The following is a 17,424-nucleotide window of genomic DNA, read 5'->3' as shown; positions in this document are numbered from 1 at the left end:
GATTTTTTTAAGTTTCAAAAATTGTCATAATTGTACTTCAATCTGAATGTCACACTGGAGGCCTAGTGATGGATGGACTGGTTCCTTTAACATGTCATCTCACTAGTGTCACTTACCTTTTATCCTTTTATGAAGCATCTGCAACACACAAGGGCAAAGAGTGTCTCAGAACCAGTCTTCAGACCATCTCAGTCTGGCTCACAAAGTCTCAAAAAACAACACATGCAAAAAAAAAAAAAAAAAAACACTGCAAAGACAATATTGTGCTTCAGCTTGAAGACAGTATTTCATAGGTGATAGAGGAATGAACAGGGATTTTTCAACCTAGTGTTGTAACTAGAAAGAGGAAAAACAGCAAAATTGTTTTCTAACTTGACTTCCAGGTAGACAATTCTTCCCAAGTTGTAACAAAAAAATTACGGGGACTCTTGGCCATATGTTGCAACACAAGTTTCTGAAACTGTAAACCTTTTGTCTGATGGTGAATTTTTGTAGAATTTCATATTTAAAATCTTGAGTAACATGTACAGTGTTGCTTAATCATGCAACTTGCAAGATGTAGCCTCCTAAAAGTTGGGTTGCTTTGCTGCTTTTTGAAAGGTGTATTTTCAGTTGTGTGTTCTGTTCTGTAGTGGAAACTTCCTTCCTGCACATTTACACATTGTTTCAGTGCAAATGGAAGTCACCTGACCTACATCCTCATGTTCTGAACTTGACCCAAACCTTATGTTTATTAGTAAGTACATGTTATTCATCTGTCTATATGTTTTACTTAGATTTTCTGATTATTATTGTTTGGTTCTGTGAGTCAGCACTTCCTCTAAACAGTTGAATTTTCACTTTCCGTTTCCTCTAACTCGTCTATTCTCTGCGCCACCAGCAGGTGTCACTGCTGTGCTTCATAATCTAATATTTTAAGGCAGTCGGTGAAACGTGCACTGAGACTATTGGTTCAGTTTCACGACTATAAATATTCATGACAAATTTAGAAATTCCCACTTCTCCGTCGTTCTATCGGAAACGGGCTCCGGGAGACATGATGCAACCAAGAGAAACGTCCACACGTGATTAAAACTCACGGGAAGAGGATGGAGGCTCATTTACATATTCACTTCTGCTGCTTTGCATAGTGGTGAGGTCTTCGGGTTATTAATGGAAACAAAAGTAGTTTTTGGGGGGTCACGGGTCTCGTTTGGGTTGAATATTTAATGCGAGTCATAGCGGGCTCGTAAAATTCTCGTACCTGTCCTCCCGTGGGGGTTTTTCCCGTTAAGGGAGGCGTCGTGACGCGCAGGGGATTTCCACTCCCTCCGCCGCTGCGCACAAGGAGAGAGCGAGAGAGAGAGAGAGAGAGAGAGAGAGAGAGACGCACAAAACTACAGCAGCCTAAAGTTCACTCATCATTCTACACATGGCCTCGGATCCAACGAACTCCTCCTCGCGGGTCGGTTCACACATCCACAGCCGGAGGGTACACTGAAGATCCGCGTCCAGACCTGATCCACCACCGGAACCAAAAGTTTCCAGCGACCAGAGCGCACCGCCATTTATCCTGTTGGACGGAGTTCAGGGGCTCCAGGCGGACATCACTGTCTCCTTGAGGGACTCTTCATATGCGATGAAAGACATGGATATCTATGATAGTCAAGGTAGGTTTTAATTTAAAGGCTGATGTGAAGTGTGAGGTGAAAGCGCTGACATCACCAGCAGTAGTGACTGTCAGAGGAGCCAACACCCATGTTCAGAAGAAGCACAGCACTCACATTTACTGCTCTGCTCTGTACTGATCATTCAGCTTAAACAGTGTGAGTAGTTTACTGTCATTATCTGTGTGTTTTCTGTTCTCTATCCACTGACAGGGCTTTTTGTTTGTCCTGCAGAGCAGCCTCTCACAGACTTTGGTGAGTCCTCATTCTCATTTTGCTTTTACTTCTTCATGTGCATGTGTGACCTGCTGTAACCTGGAGCAGGAGAAGTAGATCAGCATTAGTATTTCTGCTTCCTCATCTCGTGTGTTGATCTTTCACACAAAACATACACTGATATGCAAAACAACAACGCAGTTCTATTTAACCCATAAAGACCCAGGGCTACTTATGTGGCAGTTCCTAAACAGTTTCTTCTCTTTATTTAACCTTTCTTTAGTAATTTATCACCATTTGTTATAATATTATCCTCTGTATTTTGTGTTTTTGCAGTAAAAATCAGGTATTTTCCTATATTTAATTCACTGATCATGTAGCTGTTCATAAAAGCTCAGATTAAAGTTGAGGGTTATATCAGAAATAGAAAACTGAAGAAAAAGTGACTTTGTCAGCAAAATATATTATCAAGTGAACAGAAAACAAGTGTGTCCATCCACTGTCACTGATCCAACTCCATGGCTTTTACTGGTGAATCAATGTTGTAGAAGATGACAGTGTTTCCATGGTAACCACGGAGCCTCTGAATGTCCAAATGGGTCATATCTTATGACCGTGAAAAGATGAATAACTGCATTTTATACCAATTATTTACATGTATTGATAGGATTAGTGGATTAACAGGTATTAAACAGTATAGATCAGTAAATGGTTTGGGTCACTGGTGGCTGTTTGGGTCTTTATGGGTTAATTCTAGTTTATCCAGAACCAAATTAATGCATTACAATGTGACTGTATGTTTTAAGCAACAGTACTAATACATCTGTACAACTAACTATTAGATAGGTGTTAATAGCTAGTTGTACAGATACTATTGTACAGATAATAGTACAACTAATAATATGTGGAATGACATGCATATTAGTGCAGAGAAGCTCCCACAAACACACAAACAGTGTGTTTTGCTGACAGTGTTTTTCTAGGACAGGAGTGACCATTGGACCTTTTCCTAATATTACAAGGCAAAGTTATCTTATCTCATCTCATCTCATCTCATCTCATCTCATCCTATTATGTATTAGTGAAAATGCCAAATTAATACATTTTTATCAGGGGCAAAAGATCCCATTAGTGAGAATGTTACAAGCACAAATATCAGAACAATTCGACCATTCGTTGTTCTTGCCGAAAGTGTTTTGACATGCAAATTTATTTAGTGACTCAACTAAAACTGAAAGTAGTAACTGGTCTTTAGAAATGGGTGGTTTATACGATCAGTAAAATGTTGCAAGATATTGAGCTCTGCTGTGTCGTAATATAAAAAAAATAGGACTTTGTGGAGAAAATTGCACTTTTAAGTTCAGTTTGTATATTAAAGAAGATGTTTTGATGCATAACACACTTAACATACATAGGGAAATGTATAATATTGTTTAGATGATAGGAAGTGATACTACTGCAGCACAACAAATAGTTCTTAAATAATCAGACTGTTTCAAGATATGGATATAATCTACACATTATATATCAAAATGATCATAGTGAAGAGTAAAATGAGCACATGGTGAATTGATAGAGATGACTAAAGTTCACCTGCTCTGTCAACACACAAAATACAGAGATCTGATGCATCACATCTTTAACTTCTTAAATTATTATGTAACAACCTACATTTTTGAGGCAGTAAGTCAGCATCAAAAGGGCACTTTTCAGGATTTGCTATTGGCAGATAGTGGGTGATGACTAATATCAGGCTTTTCAGGTAGAATTACTGAGTTTAGGGGAGAATAGTAGCTAAAAAAAAAAAAAAAAAGAAATTATTCCAAGAATATCTTAGGTTATTGATTAGGTGTATATCAACTAATACATTTCCTTGCAAATGTTCAGTGTTATTTCTTTATTTATTTATTTATGTGTTTTTTAGTTTGACTTGGATGTTTCTACTAAAATCAAAAGTAGCAAATTTTCAACAATATTGATTATTTTTCAGGGGTTGTGATAATTAGATTTATTAGTACTATTATATCTTGTATATGTATGCACTATCAGCCAACCTCTACTAAGTATTGATCACATCTATTAAATATGCATCATCTACAGTGTTCTCTTTGAGCAGTCAATGCTGCATTTTCATTGTGTAAAGTCTGGTTTAAAGCAGTGATTTTCAACTAGTTTCACTTTGGGATCCACATTTTCCTCAGGTTACTAAATCATAACCCACTTTTACAGAATTCAAATTAAGGAAATGTGTTTTCTAGAAAACAGGCTTATAAACACGTGTTCATTGTCACAAAATATATGTATATTTTCCTCACTGCAATTAGAACACATTGCTCTATTAATAATGTTAATGTGAATATCCCAACTACACATCTATGTTTGCACACAAAATATGTAAGACATACAAAACAGGGTCTGATATTTTGGTTCTGACTTGTCACAGAAATAGTGTTTTTGTAACTCCCTGTTAAACACATTCAGGGTAATACACTGTTGCCCATAGTTAAAATAAAATATTTATACCTCTTCTCGTGAAATAATTGTGATTATGTGATTTGTTCTTGATAAAGTGTAACTATGATTCAGTATGTAATCATTGCACTGGGTCAAAGGTGATTACTGGTTTTTATAAAAAGTCTGAAAACTAAATTATTCCAACTTTATATTTGTGCTACATCTTTCCTTTATATTGTAAATGTAGCCTGTCATGTTTGTTTTACCATGCCCATAGTTAGACACAGATTAGATAAAAAGCCATTAATAAGCTTGTTTTTTTTTTTTTTAACCACACACTTCACAATCCAGTTGAGAAAGTGGGGTTAAGCACCACTGGAAAGTACCAGTCCTCAGAGAGAGATGTGTTACATGTGCAGTACTGTGGGGAAGTCTCAGGCCACCCTTAGCTTGTTGTTTGTACATGGTTGCACTGAGAATAATATCTGTTTCTCAAGCTCTGTATGCAACAAAAAACAGAGAATACTGTGCACAGCATTAAAAACCCATAAAAAAATATAATCTACTTGGCCTCTACAAGACACAGTATTTAGTGTGATCTCTGTTCTCATGGTATAAAGTAGCTCCAATAATTGTTTGATGGAAAACAACAGATTAGTTACACTTAATGTCTGTGCTGAATGAGTTCATGTCCAATGGAAGGTCACAATAAATACTAGATACTTCAGTCTGTTTTTTTTTCTTTTGAAATTCTGGTCTTTAATGCTATTCTAGACTGAGAAGTACATGTGTACATTATAATATATAATGGTACTTTTGCTAAAACAACAAACTTACTTGTGTCCTAAAATTTTTGCGCAGTACTGTACATTATATTTATATGTTGACATTGTTTGATTAATTAATATCTATTTCTTATCTTCAGTGTCCATAGAGGTATTAACTTTGTGTATTTTTTCCACAGAACTTGTTGAAGAAGTTCTCCGACAGGATGATATGTGGACTGTTGACCCCCTTCCCGGACCACCTCGTCCTCCTGCCAGCTTCCTGGTCGAGAATCATAGCCCAAACCACAGGATGTCTCGGCAGACCTCCTCACCGCCGTCCCAGCAGCCTGTGCTGGTCCCAAGAGGCACTGGATGCACAGTAAGTGGATTAAGAACCGGAAAATCCTTTGCTTTTATTTTGCAAGGTGAGGTGATTTGGGTTGTGTTGATCGGCTGTTGGGATTCCAGTGCTGTTGGATTCCTACATTTCTAAGGATGACACAGACAAGAGGCGTGTAGTCCTTTCTTTCTGGTGTGTGCATGCGTGTGTGTATATGTGTTGATAGAGGAAGCAGTAACAGACAGGACAGATCATTCTTCTTTTTAGTCCAACGGCCTGAAAGGTCTAATGGACTATTGGTATCAGTTGGTGTCTGTCTGTCTGTAAACAATTTTTCAACAATCTTGGTCTCCGAAACCATCATGCAGAATGACTTGATATTTATTGTGGAACATCTTTGGGGTATGGTCTACCAAGTTTGTTCAAAGAATTGGGAAATATTGATTTTTAAAATTTTTTATGAATCTTTGAAATTTTACAAATCATTGGTTTATAATGGGACAAATTTCAAAGTGCTATAATTTGAAAACATTTGAAGATATTGTTATAATTACTGTTGGCAATAGATAGGAAGTCACAAATGGGCTTTCATTTGGTGCCATGACCTTTGACCTTGAGTGACCTTGAAACGTCAAACCTAAGGTCATCTATGTCCAGATCTCTAGAAACTTCTTCTCCAAAGCTGTCCGCCAGAATCAACTAAAATTCATAGCAGAGGTTCCTTGGGTCAAGGTCTATCAAGATTGTTCAAATAATTGACAAAGATCGATTTTTGATTTTTTATGAATTTTGGAAATTTGGTGCCATGACCCTTTAACCTTGAGTTATCTTGAAAGGTCAAACAAATGTTAATTAATGTCTTTGGACAACAAGACCCATTGTCCTATTTTTTTTATTATTTTATTTAGGAGAGGAGCATCACAACAGACTCAAAACGCAGTTCAGTACCCAAAAGACCTGTACATAAAGCTTTTTATATTTTTAGCTTGTTCACCCAGACGTTAAAGGAAATTATATATTGACATGTGATCATTTATATGAAAATGTTGGCTTGCTGTTTTCTCAGCTTATGTATATCCAAGTTACTCTATAGGATATACACTGTTGCCCATAAAAATGGAGTAACATATTTTTACCTCTTCTTGTGAAATAACTGTGACAATGCGATTTATTCTTTAGATTCTGATCAGATAATGATATTTTGTGGAAAAAGACAAGTTTTTCTCAATTTTCTCTATTTTGATACATTAACCTTTGAATTTACTCAAAGCTTTGATGAACACCTACATGATCAGTAAATTAAATACAGGAAAATGCCTGATTGTTGCTGAAAAAATGTAAAATATAGGGGATATTATAATATATTGCTGCCCGTAAAGTTGGAATAAAATACTTTTTTGCCTCCTCTCATGAAACCACTGTGAAAATGTGATTTATTCCTGATAGATAAAGTGTTACTGGGACTCATTATGTAATCATTGTATCTGGTCAAAGATGATTACTGATGTGTATAAATAGGAATAAAAAAGAGGAATGTGTCAGAGAAAACAAAATTATTCCAATTTTTTGGGCAACAGTCTATAATGCTAACCTTACCTTGGTCATTAAACTTCTTCTGATTATCTGGTTCTAGCTTCTGATATTATAATGTTGTAATAATTTAACATGTTGTTTTTCACTGAACACAGTCAGAACACATTACCATTAGCTCAGAAAACAGTACAGTCAGCATATAAAGTGATGAAAATAAGACCTTTACAGCTTTAAATGTACACAAACTGATCTTTTGTGTATATCTGTCACGAGGCCAGTAAAAAGTCATTAAAACGTGAGGAAGCTGTTGTTATCTCTGGATGTAAAACAGTGACAACAACTGTTTTGTTTATGTCTGTGCGGTGGAGGAACCATCATGTCTAGTTTGCCAACGATGGCGTGTTTATTGTGTCAGGCTTTTTACCAGAAAGCACGTGGTTTACAGTCAGCAGGAGATCAGAAGGACTGTAATCTGCTCAGACTGTAGTGACGGCGCTGTGTGCTTTAACAGCCAAAGTAGGGCACAAGAAAACAACATTAAGTCCACATAACAGACCACAACGGCGTGTAATGACTAGATTTTGGGGTTTATGTGTAGTTTGGTTTAAGAAAAAAAAAAAAAAAAAAAAAAAAAAGCCTTTTACTCTGTGAACAAGAGGAGGAGGAGGAGGAGAAGGAGGAGGAGCGGTTAGAAAACTTGAAGGACTGTAATCTGATTCCTACTTTCAGTTTGCCGTCGTTTCTGTTTACAAGCCAAACCCAGCAGAGGTGAAAGGTCACATTCTTCATCCCGCTTCCCCAATTGGTCGATCCACGTTTAGTTGAGCTGACTTCCTATTTCCTGTTCGCTGGTTCAGTCTGCCAAGCTTTTGTTTAGCCTCAGTGTTTTAAGGCTAACGCGCTCGCTGACATCTGTGCCACAATAGGACGCTGTGACATATGATCTCCTGCAGATGCATCACCCAGATGTCTGCAGCGACGATGTAATGAGCTCCCAGCCTACTTAACTGCCACTTCAGTGACAAAGATCAACATTTGTGCTTCTTTGTTCACTGCAGGTTTGACTTTCAGCTCTTAAGTTCGTCTCATTTTTGTTAAAACCTCAGTGTGATTTGTGATGTTTACTTTTTGCCTGTGGTACTTTGGTTCACTTTTCAAGGCCGTCGAAGGCCGCAGAGTGATGTTTGAAGTTAAGGATCTGCTGTGTATAGACAAAGTAACGGTACGAGTGAGGGGGCAACGGAAAAGCCCATGGTCTGTGGTGTAACGGAAAAAAATAAGACATCAAAATTCATAAGGAGGAGCCAAATGAACACATGCTTTACTCTGATAGAAAGCACATGTATGGATATTGCTGCTATTTCACTGTTAAGATGAAATGTGCTATGTCAACTGTCTTAATAAGTGGAAGATGTTTGTAAGTCTTTGGCTGCAGCAAGTGGCAGAATTACTTGACTAGAGAAAAAATCAGTTAGATAAGAGATGAAATGCCAAGTATTTGCTGATTTCAGTTTCTTTAATATAAACATGTTCTTGGAATTGTATGATAGTCATTGAGAAATCCTTGGCTTTTGGATGATGCCTTGGGAGGATTTTTATAGTTAGATATTTTGAAGATCTGTGGAACTCTGAGGTGCCAAATGTTAATCTGGACACAATGATTGTTTAATATTGTACATGACTTTAGCTGTTTAACCCACAATGACCCAAACACCTACTGGTAATCAAAAGCATCTACTGACCTAAAATGTTTCATACCTATTGATCCACTATTCCTATCAATACATGTAAATATTTGGTATAAAATGCAGTTTTTTTTTAAATCTTTTTATGGTCATCAGATATGACCCGTTTGGATGTTCAGGGGCTCTATAATGAACATTTACTTACATATTTACTTTAATGTGAAATGCTGCTACAAAATGGACAGTCTATCCTTGATATGTATAGCAATTTTGTGTTTTGTGCATAGTCAGAATTTAGTCTGATATGTGTAGGATTTTTGAGTTATGGGCATATGACATAGGAATTTAGGGTAGGTTAATTATAAATTAAACTTCATCCCTTTTCGAATGTTGGACTTTCTTTTATATAATCCTTTTGTTGTTTGGTTTTAATGCAAATTCGAAATAAACAAACTAGAAAAGCACTCTGAGAGCGCAGACCTCCGCCAAGGCAGATCAGTGCCCCCCTCAGTCACCACCAAAATTTAATAATTTGTTCCTTGTGCCAGTATCAACATTTCCTGAAATTTTCATCCAAATCCGTTCTTAATTTTTTGAGTTATCTTGCTCATGGACAGACAGACAGACAAACAAACCAACGCTGGCAAAAACATAACTTCCTTGGTGGAGGTAACAAACAAACATGAAAACACCATCATCTTCCACAACACTGATTCACCAGTAAAACCTGTGGAGTTCGATAAATGAGTGGATGTAGACACTTGGTTGATGTTCAGTTAATGATCTATTTTACTGTAAAAGTCACTTTTTTCAGTTTTGTCTGTTTCTGATATAATAACCCTCAACTTTAATCTGAGCTTTTATGAACATCTACATGATCAGTGAATAAAATATAGGAAAGTACCTGATTTTCACTGAGAAAACACAAAACACAGAGGATAATATGATAATAAATGGTGATAAATCACTTAGGAAAAGTTAAATATAGAGAAAAACTAATTTGGGTTAATATCCTCTTGACATAACACACTTTTTGCATGACTAATAATATGTGTTGCTTCTTTTTTGCAGCCATCCTACAACTTTCACAACACTCCACCCTTGCAACCGTCTTGCAGTTCCAGGGAAATGAGTTCAACTCCTTCTTCCAGGGAATCCTCCTCGCGCCACGGTCGAGGCTCGTTGACCTCAAAGAGCTCCGCCGTCTGTATCCAGTCTTCTCAGAATCTGTCAAGCGCAGAGATGCTGGAGCGGGTCCTGGAGAAGCCGACGCTGGTGGTAGTGGAGGAGCCCAAAGACAGAGGGATGAGGTTTCGCTATGAGTGCGAGGGGCGTTCGGCGGGCAGCATCCTGGGGGCGTCTAGCACTGATACCAACAAGACGCAGCCTACAATAGAGGTAACCATGAGTTTCTGTTGCAGAAAATGAAAGGGGTGGGTTATCACTGTTGCTGATTTTTCTCAGTGTAACTCCTGTATGGGTGGGGGGTGGTGGTGGAAGGATGTGGGCTGATAGAGTGAATTAGAAAGTCCCCGTAAATCCAAACTCGAATGTGGTCAAAGACAGGCGGTTTATCCCCAACCCTCATACCGACAAACACTCCTACACACTCATCTTCATACACATTAACCCATAAACACAATGTGCTGTAATTGTATATTGTATAATGTATAATGTGAATTTAATTTGGTGAATTATAAGGAAATGATTCGTCTTAGCTCTGTACATCCATTTTTATAATCTTTATCAGCTGTTTCTGTCTCTTCTTCATTGTCATTTCAAACCTGCATCTTGCGCCCTCTTTCTCATCTTACCATCCTGCTGCTTCTTTCAGATTCAGGGTCCCATTGACCACATTAAGAAGATCGCGGTCACCGTTTCCTTGGTGACCAAAGACCTTCCACACCGGCCTCATCCCCACTGCCTTGTGGGTAAAGATTGCCCTAATGGGTCAGGAATCTGCGTCGTCTCGTTGAATCCTCATAATAACCGACGTCACAGGTACACATCAGTTTTATACAAATCTTTTTCTTACCTTAGCGTTACTGATAACTAATAACCTGTTATTGACTTGCAGTTTTTCCAACCTTGGTATCCAGTGTGTGAGGAGGAAAGAACTGGATGCTTCACTTCAGAAGAGGAGAAGCCAAAATATCGACCCCTTTAAAAGTAAGAGTCATTGGAAGTGCTCAGCCTTTTGGTTAAAGGTTCAGTGTGTGTTCTTCAGTCACATCTACAGGAGTGTAGCTACTGTTATACCCCCGCCCTTCCTCTGAGGTGGCCACTCTTGTTTTTTGTTTTTTTTAAGATAGTGGACATTAACTCTCTACCACCCACCTTGTTTGGTCTGGACTTCTTTCTTTCCCCTCGACCAGAGTACAAACCAAACAACCCATCTTTGGTCAGACTGAAAGATTTAATCTAACACATTTTAGGTGGTTCAGACACTCAAGCTATCAAAAATTTAAAAAACAAAGGAAGAACAAAATGAAAAAGAACACAGAAGAAATTAGCCAAATTACCACTGTGCCAACATCAGTCACTCCTTCTCTATAAACCAACTACTGTTAAGTTTAGGCAGATGGAGCACATGTAGATAACAAGAGAGCGTATCATGCAAAGTTGTTTAGATTGGTCTCAAACTATGGTGTGAAAACAAAACTGAACCAGACGCCATCAGACATAGCTGGTTATTGTAATTCACATTAATGCTGGATCATCTGCTGGAAAATAGAAAAATGAAGACAAGGAAATCAGAAACATGGAGGTACAATATGGTGGATTAGCAGATATAAACATCTCAATCTACCTCAGCAAAAACACAGTAAGTCTTGTTTTCATGTGATTTTACATGAATGAAAATATGAGTATCAGGTAGATTTTAGACCTTAACAAACCATGAAAGCGTGTGAAACTTATCTGTCTGTTTCTGTTATCTTCTGTGTGGTTGTGATGTGTGACTGAGTCACTGTGGTCTGGTTGCCTTTTTGTGAAGTGTCTACTTTACATTGTTTTCTTGGTCCTTTTTTGACAACTATGTACATTAAGTTGTTTTGTAAAATCCTGAAAACATCTCAGTATTTAGTATAGTATTTAGGCCAAAAGGGGCCCACCAAAGGGTCCAATCTGGCCCTTGGGATGAATTTATGAAATGCAAATGTTATACTGAGACATAAACAGTCAAGGTTTTTTGTTGCATATTCGGGAAAAAAAAAAGCAACTGAAGTCAAGTGTGTCAAACCAGTCAAATACTATCATAATAATCTATGAATAATGAGAACTTCAAATTTTTCTCCTTGTTTTAGTGGAAAAACAACAACTAAAAGTACATGAAAATGTTTACATTTACAAACTATCTTTTCACAAAAATATGAATAACCTGAACAAATATGAACAAACTGAAATGCCTGAAGAGACACAAGTACAATTTTAACAATTACTAAATGTTCTATGCTTTTGTAGATGCACTGCTATCATCTGGAAGTTGTAATACACATGTGTGAATGATAAATTGAGGAATAATATTGTTAAAATTGCACTTATTTAGCTTTAAAAAATTCAGGTTGTTGATGTTATTCACATTTTGTAAATGATAGTTTGTAGATGTAAACATTTTCAGGATGTAATTTTACTTTTCCACTGTAAAACATATTGAAAAGTTTGGAGTTGTCATTATTTCTAAGTTATTAGGTTATTATTTTACTGAACTGGCCCACTGGAGATCATAATGGGCTGTACGTGACCCCTGATTTAGATCCTCTTAAATCATACACACTGGACTTTTAAATGTATAGAATAACTTAAGTGGCATCTTGATGGACTTATCTTTTCGTTTCTCAGCTGGTCATTCAAAGGGAATTGAAGACATGGACATGAATGCTGTGCGTCTCTGTTTTGAGAGTGAGCTTGAGTGGGAGGACGGCAAAAAGGACTCTCTGTACCCGGTGGTGTCCAAACCCATTTATGACAAAAGTAAGACTCTGGACACACAAACACACAGTCCTGACTGAGATTTCCAACATATGTAAATGGATTTCTAGATTTTAACACTGATGCATGCATGTTTTCTCACAGAAGCCACAACTACATCTCAGCTGAAGATCACTCGATTGAACCTGGACCGAGGCTCCTGCATCGGAAAGACAGAGGTCTACATGTTGTGTGACAAAGTGCAGAAAGGTGAGAGGAAACTGATTTTACTCAGGTTTAGGGTAAGACTGAAAAAGTATTACATCAATTTATGTTTAGAAAACTTCTGATATATAATTTGGAAATCTATCAGACATATTTCCAAATTGGATGGTCTAGATTCTGGTCTGTGATTTAGCTGTTGAGGAAAATAGCATCATAATTAACTATGGTTTGGGGAAAAATTCACAGTGATTCTGATTGGAGTGGAATTCTTTTCGGGCAAAATTGAAAGCGCTGTTTGTTGATGTTGCTCAAAAGATGAGTAATCATTTAAGTTTCATAGTGTGCTTAAGGAGTGTTCATCCTACAAATATCATGGTTGGTTTGGGCTCTTTGTGCAGCCGTGAATACTCAAAGCTTACATTCAGTTTATGTCGATTTCTATGCAATTTACAGGAGATGTTGCTGCATTACTGCAACACACCCTGATGTTTCAGGCTTTTTTGTTTTTGTACCCCTGTTAAAATCTGTTATAGAAAAGATAAGATGAGATTTTATTTATTCCTCTGTGGGGAAATTTCAGAGTTTAACAGCGGCAACACACAACAAGCAAGTGCAGAGAAAAAGACAGGTAGAAAAAAAATGAGTGAAAATGAAAATATAAAGAGAAAAATAAGAAATTTGGTATTCGCATGAATATTCATACAAAAACAGAATTTGAATTAAAAATTGAATGTTAATTTACATATTTATATCATCATGATGGCACTTGTACATGGTGTGAAATGGGGGTAGATTAAAAAATAAAAATAAATAATTTATAAGCAATAAAACTAGAGGAACTGTATTATATCAAAAGAGGATTTGCATTGAATGTTGTTCTCATTACTGCAAAGCCATTCATAAAAATGAGCCACGCCTATTTTAGTTCTTCATTTTCCTCTTTGTTGCTGCTGATCACAGACGACATCGAGATCGTCTTCAGGCGAGACTCGTGGAAAGCGAACGGGGAGTTTGCACAGACGGACGTGCATCGACAGGTTGGCATTGTGTTTAAGACTCCGCCCTATCAGGACCAGAGCCTCACAGAGGAAGTGGAAGTGAGTCTCTGCCTGCGACGCATCTCAGACCAGATGGAGAGCGAGCCTGTTACCTTCACATACCTGCCTCACAACCCAGGTGAGTGATCCAGTTAAGACCTGCAGCAGGTTAATGGGATATCTGACATTTCTACTCAGTCCAATTCATTTATGATAATAATAATGATAATAATAATAATAATAATAATAATAATAATAATAATAATAATGATAATAATAATAGGTGGATAGCTGAATAAGTGGATTTTCCGTGAGCAGTAGATGGGCTTGGGTCATAACCACTGAATCATCTTCTTTTCAGATCCTTATGAGGTGAGGCGTAAAAGAAAGATTAAGTCGGACAGAGAGAACCCTTGTGCGACAGGTGAGACTTGGCTCTTATTTGTCCTCTTTCTGCATTCTGACACATCGTGTGGTTCAGTCATTACAACAAATTATTATTATTATTATTATTATTATTATTATTATTCAAAACAGAACCTCTGAGTCTGAGCAAGTTAAACTATATATAGTGAAACATTCTTGTGAGATAAATCAGTCATTTAACAAATATATTAAGTGACTGACAGACATCTACAGTGACATTAATTTGCAATAAAAATGTATTACTTCTCCTGTATGCTCATCATCAAGCAGCTTTATGAAAAGATCAGTAAGTTTTGAGTAGTTTGTTCTTGAGCTTAATCTGAGGTGGGAATTTACATTATTTCTTAGCAATAAAAATACTAGACAATCTAGTTACTGTGATTTTCAACTGTACTGTAGGAACTAACAGGCTTATTTAAATTATAGTAAACACATAAATCAGCCTAAAAGTTATAATTATCAAATAACTGAGAAGATAAATAGTGTTTTGTTCCCTCAAAAGGCTAATGAAATTTTTTACATTTTGATAAGGATTAATTTAGGATGATTTGAATAAACTAAATTATTTACAAAGCTAGAATGGGTGCAGCTTTTCTCTGTTACACATTAGTCATTAGCCCTAGGAATGCCCGTCCAATCATGAAGTAAATATTTAAATTAAAGGAGTAATATTTTGCTGTTTTTTTAAAAAATGGAATTATGCATTTTAAAACATTTCCCTGTGGTCTACATAAACTGTAAATGCTATGCTTGGGTCTGAATTCTTCATTAATTCAACTCCACAGGTCCATCTTCAACCCTATTTCTGAGTAATGACACCAGAAAGGTTGTTTTGAGCGCTGGCCCTTTAAATGCAAATGAGCCACTGCACGCCCCACCCCTTCCAGGTTGCTGGATGTGCTGCTTTGTCCTTTTCAGCCACGTGTGTTCATTAGTACAACCAACAACTGAATATTTTAGCTAATCGGCTCGAAGTTTGGACATATTTTCAGTATGGACCACAACTGCTGCTGCTGATAAACAATTATGTCGTACTCGGAGAAATGTTCATTGGAAGTCTTGACCTTATATGTGCAAATGTCGTGATATAACTGGTTATAGACGTAACAAATTAAGCAAGAATTTAAACAGGTTGTAGAAATCCACTCGATTTTTGCCAGAATGAATATAAAGATAGCTTTGCAGCACCTGGAGGGTTCAAATTCAAACTTTTTGAACTGTTGGGATCAAAATACACAAATAAATGAACCAAAGACTACTAAAAGTGGGTTTAGCAAAATATGACCCCTTTAACATACAAAAGGGAAAGAACTCGATGCAGAGTTGGAATATTTAGTCCATTACCTTAAAGCTGACATATCTTAATTTTTCTTCTACAGAAGAGAGTGTTGCTGCCCCAGAGTCGTCTTTCCACTTTCCACAAACTCAACTTGGCAGTGATGACATGAGCCTCCTCACTCAGCTGCTAGAAACACCTGCACTCATGGAAATTTTTTCAGACACAAACATCATCTCTGCGATGTCCTCTGGCTTCGACCAAGGGCCTGACGCCAACGCCACATTTATGGATATGAACTTTAACCAGAACCCTGGTCAGGACTTTACCCAGTACAGCGACTTGCAGTTTAACAGGCTGGTGACAGAGAACTGGAGCTCAGAGCCACAGGACGGTTCCTTCAACATGGTTCAGGTGAAGAAAGAAGATGACGATCATGACCTATGAGGAAGAGTCAGTCAGGGTCATATACTGTCGTATTCTTTAGTCATGTTGGAAATGTGCTTGTTGCTTTGTTGCCTGGAGTTAAATGAAAAAATCAGACCCATCGCATTGTTCTTCTGGTGAATATGAAACCCATGTCAGATGCAAGTTAGCTTAGCTTAGCATAATGACAGAGAACAGCCATGGATGTAATACTAAGATCTTAATACATCTACAGAAACAGCAGCTTTCTCTTTAAAAACTGATATAACAATCATACATGAAGAGGAGACGGTCAGTTAATCAGACAGTGTTGGCCAAAAATTAACCATATTCATTTTATGACGAACCAGATAATTGTTGAAGTAAACGTCTAAGTTTAAGTAATTAATACCTGAACTGATCTGGGTCACTGAACTGTATTTTGAACTACTGCACTGGTCTACAATTTTTTATGAACTCTCAGTCTCAGATAAAAAAAAATGTGCTAAACCTTACATTAATAGGATGAATTGGAAAACAAATGACAAAAATGTTGGTTAGCTGTTTTCAGTGTATATGATAAATTATTACACATATATATATTAGTTTATATACATTTGTACAATAGATTTATAAATCTGCAACTAGACAAAACCTAAAAAGTGAATGTATTGTCTTGTACAGATAGTGTTTTGAAGTAGATCTGAAACAAATATTCCTTTTGAGTAAAACCCATTCTCTCATTAATTCTCACAACTTCACATTTTGACCAGACCATTTCTTAGAAACTACACCCAAATGACATTTTTGACTTAATATTTCTTTATTAATGAATCAAACTTGGTAAAGTTTCATTACTTTTATTCTGGAAGCATTTTACTTGTAGACCAGTGTTGCATTTCCCTAAAAGTCAGTAGTTCTTGTCAAGAAGCTGAATATTATTCATCAGCCAACTTCTCCCAAAATGTGCTATCAGTGCAGATTAATCAACCTGTCTTTACTTCAGAGAAAACAAGATGAGCCATCGGTAGTTTCTGTGATTTCCTTTCTTGGCTCTCTGAAGTCTTGCTGCCAAACCAAGAGTATAAACTAAAAGTAAATCATGAAATAGTCTTTCATAGAACATGTAAAACCACATTTCATTTTTCTACTTGTTTATAATAAATCAAACAGATCTAACCTTTTAGTTGCTGCTGGTAGAAAAAGTAGTAGTTGTTTCTGTCTTACAGTGTTTGTGCTAATTTCAGCTAACTTGATGGCTGATGGTGGCATAAAATTAAATGTCCCAAATTGAAAATGAAGCATCATCTGCATGCACTGTGTAAAGTGTTGTGAGTCTCATGTACTGTTTGCAGGCCTTGCTGGTCAAGGCTTCAGCTACTAGGAGCTGGTTACCATTCCTTAATATGTGACCATACATGAAGCAAGCATTAAGCAGAAGAAGTGACTCTCACAATCAATGTGAAGCTTAAAAAGACAATCTAGGAACTGCTGTCTGAGTAAGG

At 37.0% G+C, this 17,424-nt stretch overlaps 1 protein-coding gene across 3 annotated transcripts; it reads left to right on the top strand.

Moving 5' to 3' along the window:
* Positions 1 to 864: 864 nt before the first annotated feature.
* relb (v-rel avian reticuloendotheliosis viral oncogene homolog B) lies at positions 865 to 16,464 on the top strand. Of its 3 annotated transcripts, none has more exons than XM_030151166.1 (11): positions 865 to 1,649; positions 1,881 to 1,901; positions 5,281 to 5,462; positions 9,713 to 10,039; positions 10,476 to 10,642; positions 10,719 to 10,810; positions 12,482 to 12,613; positions 12,716 to 12,820; positions 13,736 to 13,951; positions 14,174 to 14,236; positions 15,618 to 16,464. In XM_030151166.1, exons 1-11 carry the CDS (start codon positions 1,619 to 1,621, stop codon positions 15,959 to 15,961), a joined length of 1,680 nt encoding a protein of 559 aa, XP_030007026.1. In that variant the 5' UTR covers positions 865 to 1,618; the 3' UTR covers positions 15,962 to 16,464. The 3 variants fall into 3 exon arrangements, with proteins under 3 accessions (XP_030007026.1, XP_030007025.1, XP_030007027.1); XM_030151165.1 differs by having other exon boundaries at positions 866 to 1,649; positions 1,860 to 1,901; XM_030151167.1 differs by lacking the exons at positions 865 to 1,649; positions 1,881 to 1,901; positions 5,281 to 5,462 and adding an exon at positions 7,634 to 8,014.
* The last annotated feature ends 960 nt before the right edge of the window (positions 16,465 to 17,424 follow it).

This window comes from Sphaeramia orbicularis, chromosome 13 (genome assembly GCF_902148855.1).
Source record: "Sphaeramia orbicularis chromosome 13, fSphaOr1.1, whole genome shotgun sequence".
Taxonomy (NCBI): domain Eukaryota; kingdom Metazoa; phylum Chordata; class Actinopteri; order Kurtiformes; family Apogonidae; genus Sphaeramia; species Sphaeramia orbicularis.
This window is presented reverse-complemented; position numbering and strand designations above follow the sequence as displayed.